Source organism: Limulus polyphemus, unplaced genomic scaffold (genome assembly GCF_000517525.1).
Source record: "Limulus polyphemus unplaced genomic scaffold, Limulus_polyphemus-2.1.2 Scaffold124, whole genome shotgun sequence".
Classification (NCBI taxonomy): Eukaryota; Metazoa; Arthropoda; class Merostomata; order Xiphosura; family Limulidae; genus Limulus; species Limulus polyphemus.
This window is the reverse complement of record NW_013665734.1, coordinates 935869-943932: the sequence shown is the minus strand read 5'-3', so window position 1 is coordinate 943932 and position 8064 is coordinate 935869. Positions and strand designations below refer to the sequence as shown.

Below are 8064 nucleotides of genomic sequence, written 5' to 3'. Positions count from 1 at the left end.
CAACGAATAGTGGGACTGACCGCAACATTATAACGCCCTCACGGCTGAAAGGGCGAGCATGTTTGGTGGGACAGAGATTCGAACCCGCGACCCGTAGATTGCGAATCGAGATCTCTAACCACCTGGCCATGCAGGGCCAAATTAATAAGTACGAAGGTTGCCAGCGACTCTTGCTGTCCGTATCACAGTAGGTCTGTTTTGAATATTCTTTAAAGTACCCTCGCTATGTCTGTTGTAGAAAGTTCTCGAAAAATTCATAAGGCGGGATAATGAACATTAAACAAATTTTCATGTGGACAAAGACGTCGTTTGTGTATCCACTACATTAAACACGGGAAGTAACAAGTTATAGTATAGTGTTTTATAAAATTAAGAATAAAAATATTCGCATATTTCTTATGAATTGTTATAACCCTCTGAAGACCCTATGTGTAGATCATAAGCAAATACTGATATTTAACGAATCATAGATATGCTCTTTTATACCTTCACTATTATCCTAAGTGAAATTCATTTACAAGAAAATAACTACCAACAAAGTACAAACCTGCAGAAACGTACAGATGGCTTCCAACGTCACCCTCTTTGATAACAAAGTCTCCTGCTTCAAAACTCTTGGAATACATGGAGTTGATTATCTCTCGCATTTGAGAAGAGTCTAAATTCTTCAAGAAATCGTTATCCATGATTGCGTCTTTGATCAGCTGTTTGGAACTTTTGAAAATAACATTATTAAGCATAGAATACGTAAAATAAACAGTGTTAGAAATATTAGTTCTACTTCAGCAGAATTAGGTAAAAAAAAGATTATCGTAGCTTTTTGTCAGTGTATCCAGGTAAGTCTGTAAATACTTACATCTATTATACAATTATAAGAACTCTTAAAAGTATTACCTTTTTGAATAATCATTTTTAGCCGCGGCATAGCGGATCATAGAGTAGCTCTGACTTTTTCAAGTACAAACTTTTAGCTCATAGTTCCGTCATCTCTTGACCGATTTTGAGATCTAATTACAGTTTTCGACTCAGGATATCACACCCTTTCGATTGATGTATTTGACCTCGCCCAAGGTCTCATATATTGATTTACTCTAATCCTGCCAAATGATTTTTCAAGTGCCGCGGCTATTGAGGATTCCCTCTTGTTTATTTATAAAGTTAGTGATTGTTTTATTTTCACAAAGAAAATAAAAATAAAAACTCATCAGCTTTGAACAACTATTCAGATGCTCATATCACATTTATAAGAACACACACACACACACACACACACACACTCCTCCCATAAGCGAAATCTTGTTTTTGTGTTGTGTTCAAGGCTTAAGTGGTTAGCCTTAGCAGATATATATATATAAATAATAAATAATTGCCATAAATAATTGAACGTGTTTTATTCACGTTTTTATTTGGGAACAAAGTGCTACACATTTTTATTATTATTATTAAAATAGCATTAGCGATGCTGTTAAGGTTAACAACATAAAGTTACAGGCTGCACAATGTTCACCTGACTAGCTACTTAGCACGACATAGGTCATTAAGAACTTAGCATGACGTAGGTCATTAACAACTTAGCACGACATATATCATTAAGAACTTATCATGACATAGATCACTAAGAACTTATCACGACATAGGTCATTAAGAACTTAGCACGACATATATCATTAAGAACTTATCATGGCATAGATCACTAAGAACTTAGCACGACATAGATCACTAAGAACTTATCACGACATAAATCATTAAGAATTTATTATGGCATAGACCACTAAGAACTTAGCACGAAATAGATAATCAAGAATTTATTATGGCATAGACCACTAAGAACTTAGCACGACATAGATCACTAAGAACTTATCACGACATCGATCATTAAGAATTTATTATGGCATAGATCACAAAGAACTTATCATGACATTTTTAAGACTAATTTTGCATGACACAAATAAAGTTAGTTGAATCCTGTTTACTGTTGAAAGAATCAGTCCTTTTAAGCATAGTCTGGTGTCTGTATGTAGAGCTTACAAGCTTGTCAAATCTGTTTCACTTGGGTCTGTCAATAATGGTTGATGGAAAACATTTTTGCTAGCGAATGCCATTAACGATAGACCCTGACGACAAATGTATTTGACAACTGGTAAAAGAGAGTTTAATAAATTAAATCCTTGGAAGTACACGCAATTTATTTTTAGTGAAATCTTTCAATGTTGTATGCCTGAACACTGCTAAAAATAAGTTCAAAGCTCAAACCAACTTTCATACAAAATACTGAAATTAATAGCTTCCATTCTGTAAAATTTACAAATTTACAGACATAACGCCTCCACTAGACATTTCAATATTTTTGTCATTTAGGTTTCATCTCTGAAAAATAAATAAGACTTCATGAATTTTAGCTGTAAGGTTTTACGTTTTAGTGCATTTGCCCTAGATTAATATTAGTTACATACTTTCATCACAAATATAACTACAACTCTTAAAACAAGTGTCATTTTTCTATTTTTTAGTAGTTATACGAGTATTTTATAAAACAAATCTAGTGATATCAACAAGAAAACTTATTATTTTATTGATAGAAATGTTTGATATAAGCACATAAATAAATAAATTTTTGGTACTTAAACTTTTTTAATAATATGTTGTTGTATACTTTAACGAAAGTATTTTGCAAGAACGTTAAAGAACAATATTTATAAGTTATAGCATTACACTAGTTTTCCTTATTTATAACTTAAAGAACAATACTTATAAGTTATAGCATTACATTAGCTTTCCTTATTGATAACTTACTTTAAGATAAGATTAGATGACATTGCGCTACCTACCGAATGTCTTTCGTGTAACTTGGTATAGAAGATTCAGAAAAAGAGCGGCTGTTAGCGCTTTCTCCTGATACTCCCTGTCTTTTAGTAAATCCCATCCTCTCTAATAATGGATTTTGTTTGTTAAGGGTAACCAAAATGTCCGGTTTTTTCTCTTGAAACTTGGACTTTGCCTGGAGCACGGACTAAAATGAAAGGTTAGATGAATTAACTTGATTCTCTTGTGAAATTTCATGCTATCATTACATTTGTTAATACCATAAATTGAGCATAGGTATGTGTGTGTGTGCTGCCTTAAGGTGACGATCCAGGTGTTTCTTATGCTATACTGCCGAAAACGATTAAAGTACTATTGGAATTTATAATTTTATAACTATGAAATAACAAAAACACTGTTATGAAACATGTCAATCTTTCTTCTCAGTTCATTACTACGAAAATTAGTCGTTAATGATCTGTCACGTGACCTCAAATGTAAATTATTTTTTTCAGTCTACGCTCTATATTGTGATCTCATGCAATCGTGTCTCAGTAGTCACTTTGAAGTGAATCATAGAATTCAAAGTAATCCCAATTACTCGTGAACCTTGGTTACATCTCAGAAAGCGTGCGCATGTTTTATGCATGTGGAGAGCCATTAGACAAGTGGAAGCCCCTCAAACAGAGAAAGCTGTTGCGAATTGGTTCCGAGTGAATTAAGATGTTGTTAGCAAACTGTAGAACTGTTTTCAATCCAACGGAACAGTACTGTTGTTCGAACACCTAAACAAAGCAGAGCATCATCCAAGAAACAAGCAGATCACCGCCATCTGAGATTGGATCAGATATTCTTAGCCGCAACTGAATGCCTTGTAAGAGCACAAATGCTAGCAATAGATTTCACAAAGTAAACCTGTATGTCAGATGCATTCAGTTTCATTCATGGCATTGCACAAAACATCTCACCTGCAATAGCGCCAAGAACATGTATAGTGAACTAATTAACGACAGATTGAACGATATTACTTTTGCAGCTGAGTCGGAGCCATTTAACAAGCCTATACTCAACTTGGTCGTATCCATTTTCTCACAGAAACGTGACGCATATGACAATGTTGGAAATATCGTATGAATAAGAATGATAACCATTGTTGAACTTACCGACTTCTACATCCTACAAAATAGTATCACTAAAATCACACGTCCTACAACCCTTATAGCTACTATATACTAGTACAACTGGCCTTGACTTCAGACTAATTAATAATAATTACTACTCCAACCATGCTAAATTTTTCAACACATTGCTTTAAGGTAGAAAATTAACCGAATGGAGTGGTTTTCATACTCATCAGACTTCCATCCCATCGAGTATGTAAGGGAGGAGTGGGAAATAACTTTCGCAGGGGGGTGGGGCATCACACGAATTTTGATAAGTCGTCGCGGGCTGCACATTTCTACTATATTAGTTAAATTACATCAACATCGATTTTATAAAGACCCCATTAAGTTCTTTCCACAACTGCCGGGAAGGACAGAAATGTTAGACAGGCCGAACCCTGCCCGCGGGCCGTATTTCGCTCACCCCTGATGTAAGGTATGCTCTTGAGGAACGCAATAGCATTTCGTCAAGGGACCCCGGACATTGAAAGTGCCATAAAAACAGTTCTTTCAAAAAAAAAAAAAGAGGTCAAGGATAGCTGAGGAGTTTTTCAATACACTAATTTTTAGGCTTGTGATATAAGGTTCGAGGTTTTTCTGGTTGTTCGTGGTGATCGTATTTCATATGACACGGAGTCTAAAGATGGAAGACCGCATCTACCAAATGGTCATTTACGAGCATAGACTGAATAACGAGTCATTTGTATATTAGACCAAACGACTGCTCATAAAATAATTGACTTACATAATAATTAAATAAGTGGACTAATTTCCATTATTTTATAACAGTAGTTTTGGTCTGGTTGTAATTATAACGTTACACATTCCGATTATTTTTTTAATTATTTATAGCAGTGATTCATTAGGTGGAAAACGAAGTTTTATAATAAATATTAAAAACACGGTAATACCAAAAAAAAAACATCTTTAATACGGACGTTTCGGAATTTCCTTAAATTCCATCGTCAGCGTTAATATCTCAAAAAAAAGTTAGCATTGAGGGAGTATTCGTATTCCATCGGAAGTTTAGAAAGAACAGATTTAAACGGTAACAATATAATGGAATGTACGATAAAACGTGCGGTATACACATGTTTAATAAATAACATTGTTAAGAGAAAATATTACAGAGAAAGGCTTAAATATACGTATAAACAATGTATTCTATAATAATAATAAATATCAAATAAAAACACTGAAATGATTACATCAATGACAACAGGGAGGAGTTGATGTTATTATTTTGTGTTTGGTGAACATTAAAAACGGAGAGGCTTTCTTTAATAAAAGAGTTCGTAATCTCTGGTTCCGGAGTTGAGATTTTTAAAGTTTTCTAGAAGTATGGGGTAGTTGTTATTCTCATTGTGCAATAGGATACAAGACTCGGGTGGATTTTAGCAGTGTATTTAAATATTTGCTATTGCCATGATTCATCCAAGTAAATTGCTGCTTTACTTTAAAACTAATTCTTATGAGCATGACTTCCATCAACATATGTTAAGTTTTCAAAAGTAGGTTGGTTCACCAGTCATTCTGATGATGTCCATATGTTTGTAACACCATTTTTCTTGTTGAAATACTCAGCAGGATTTGTAGTATGCATACATATGTATGGACCTAGAATGGGCTGGTGGTTAGAGGCGCTCGACTCGCAATCTGAGGGTAGCGAGTTCGAATCCACGTCGCCGAACATGCTCATCCTATATGGTGGCTGACTGGGCAAGACATCCGGTTGTAAAAATTCTTGGCTTACCCCAAACTAATTGGGATTAAGATCATAGTGTTTGTTTGTAGTTAAGCCCAAAGCTACACAATGGGCTATCTGAGCTGTGCTCACCATGAGTATTGAAACCCGGTTTTCAACGTTATAAGACCGCAGACTTATTGCTGTGCCACTGGGGGGTGGATAGAAAAAAGACTTATAAGCTCTTTCAACTGAGTTGACTACAAGGTGATTATAAAGAAAACGTCATAATTAAAATGTCGTAACGAAAAAAATGTGTGTATGTATACCGCATTAATAAGATCAGGACAATGAAATAATAGCAGTTTCGTAATGCTCCATCTAAACACTGTTTTCCAAGTAAATATACCCCCCCCCCAAAAAAAATCTGATGCAATCTCATGACGCTGAAGTTCTGGTTTCGATACCCGTGGTGGGCAGACCCCAAACAGCCTATTGTGTAGCTTTGCGCTTAACAACAGCCAAACCAAGTAAATATATATTGAATTGTATTAACTGTAACATACACACACAAAAAACAACATTTTAAACAAGTTTTTAACAATTCTAATCTCTATCAAAAGTGTTTTATCAAAATAACCTCAAACAATAATTTACCAACTAAAAGTGTTTACTTTTAAGGCGTAAAATCTAGAAAAACTACTTTTCTAATTTGCACTCAAAGAAATATGTACTTACTGTACACACAATAGTAGTACAGGAAGTATTCCAGTTCTGAGCGAAATTCACTATGTCCGTTGATGCAATATTTCATAATAAAGATTAACAGTTATAGCTTTCAGTCACGTTTACAGATGTCTCAGTTTTGGAAAATCACGTGATACAATACATGTAGCAGATGTTGTTGGTGGTTTTTTGAGCAAAGCTACACAATGGGCTATCTTTGCTCTGTTTACCGTAAAGAATCGAACCCCGAATTTTAGCGCGGTAACTCCGTACATTTGCCACTGGTCCACCAGGGGACCTAATATATATATTTCATTAATTGAAAATGTTAAAGAAAAGAGCAGTACGTTACTTTGCATTCAGTAAAGAAAAATGGGATTTTTTTTTAAATGTAATATTTCGAAATTATATTGTTCAAACAAGTTAATGTTATTTGGTTTATTGAGAAATATTTTCGTGCATGTTTTATATTTCTAGCCTATTTATTTACACACTAATAATACATTAACTTAATCTTTCGTCTACATGACACCATCACCCGATTTCTTCTTCTTCTTCTTATTATTATTATTTTTTAAAAAATCAATGTGGTTAAAAATCAGAATGTCTTCATTTCGCAGTTACTGGTTGTTAAGACGGATATATAATTGTAAAAGAAGTCCTAATCCACTAACAAATCAATTATATGTACAATAACTATGAAATATAGTTATATCTTAGCCTTTTTATTAGAATAAGTTGTTCAATGATAAATTTCAGTGCTATTTCCTATCTTTTATCACTTCAAAAGTTAAATTGTATATACAATCCCTAGGTGCTGCTAGCACTCGTGTAACACCAAGGCAGTTCATCAAGAGAGTGTTTAAAACTTTCCATTTTGATTTCTGTTTGTTTTCAGCCGAGATTTGACATAGTTTTAGGCGGCGCATTTTCGATGATTTGAACCGGTAGAGCCTTATAATTTAAACTGAAACTATTATAGATAGATGTTTATAACATGATTAGATGTTATGTCGAAAAGAAATTACATTTCAGCGTAGAATATAAAGAAATTATCTCAAATACTAGTTTTGTGTATTTCTTTCTATAGTCCAAGTTTCATCGTTTGAAATAGGATTTTATATTTCAGTGTTAGCATGTTTAAAAGTTTCATAAAATAATCATTCGATCGACCAATGTAACTCTAGGTTTCTACTAATTGTTCTGCTTAACATGACTAAATTTTGCTCAAAATAACTAATTAATTATCTAAAATCATCCAATCATCTTAATTGTACGTGCGTTGATTGACCACTGGTTGATTATTTCAATCAAATTATTCTGACAGCATAAAATGCATTGGTAGTTGAACCAAGTTTGATAAGAAATTTCAAGAATTTAAAACTACTAGAAAAATTTGTTTGTTTTTAGTTTTTAACACAAAACAACATTTGTCAAAACACCATAAGATTCACCTGTGGACACGAATAACAAAACACTGAATTTTTTTTTAATGAACCCACAAACTCACATCAATATATAAATTTTTTGGTAATCATCACAAACATATAAAACTAGCGAAAGTACCCAGCTTCGCTTGGGTTATTGGGTTGATGTTGTTACGTCTTCGTTTGTTAATTGATTTTCCGTAACTTCGTTCCGACGAAACTTTAGCGACACAAGTCCTTACTTAATAAAACTGGTTTATTC

The 8064-nt window shown here is 33.7% G+C and overlaps 1 protein-coding gene across 1 annotated transcript in view; it reads right to left on the bottom strand.

Moving 5' to 3' along the window:
* LOC106472797 (cGMP-dependent protein kinase 1-like) overlaps window positions 1-8064 on the bottom strand; it is a 39414-nt gene that overhangs the window by 20418 nt on the left and 10932 nt on the right. The window contains exons 3-4 of the mRNA XM_022402412.1: window positions 2829-3010; window positions 548-714 (exon numbers count right to left, since the gene is read on the bottom strand). Coding sequence (XP_022258120.1) covers window positions 548-714; window positions 2829-3010 — 349 coding nt within the window. The remainder of the gene's footprint in view (window positions 1-547; window positions 715-2828; window positions 3011-8064) is intronic.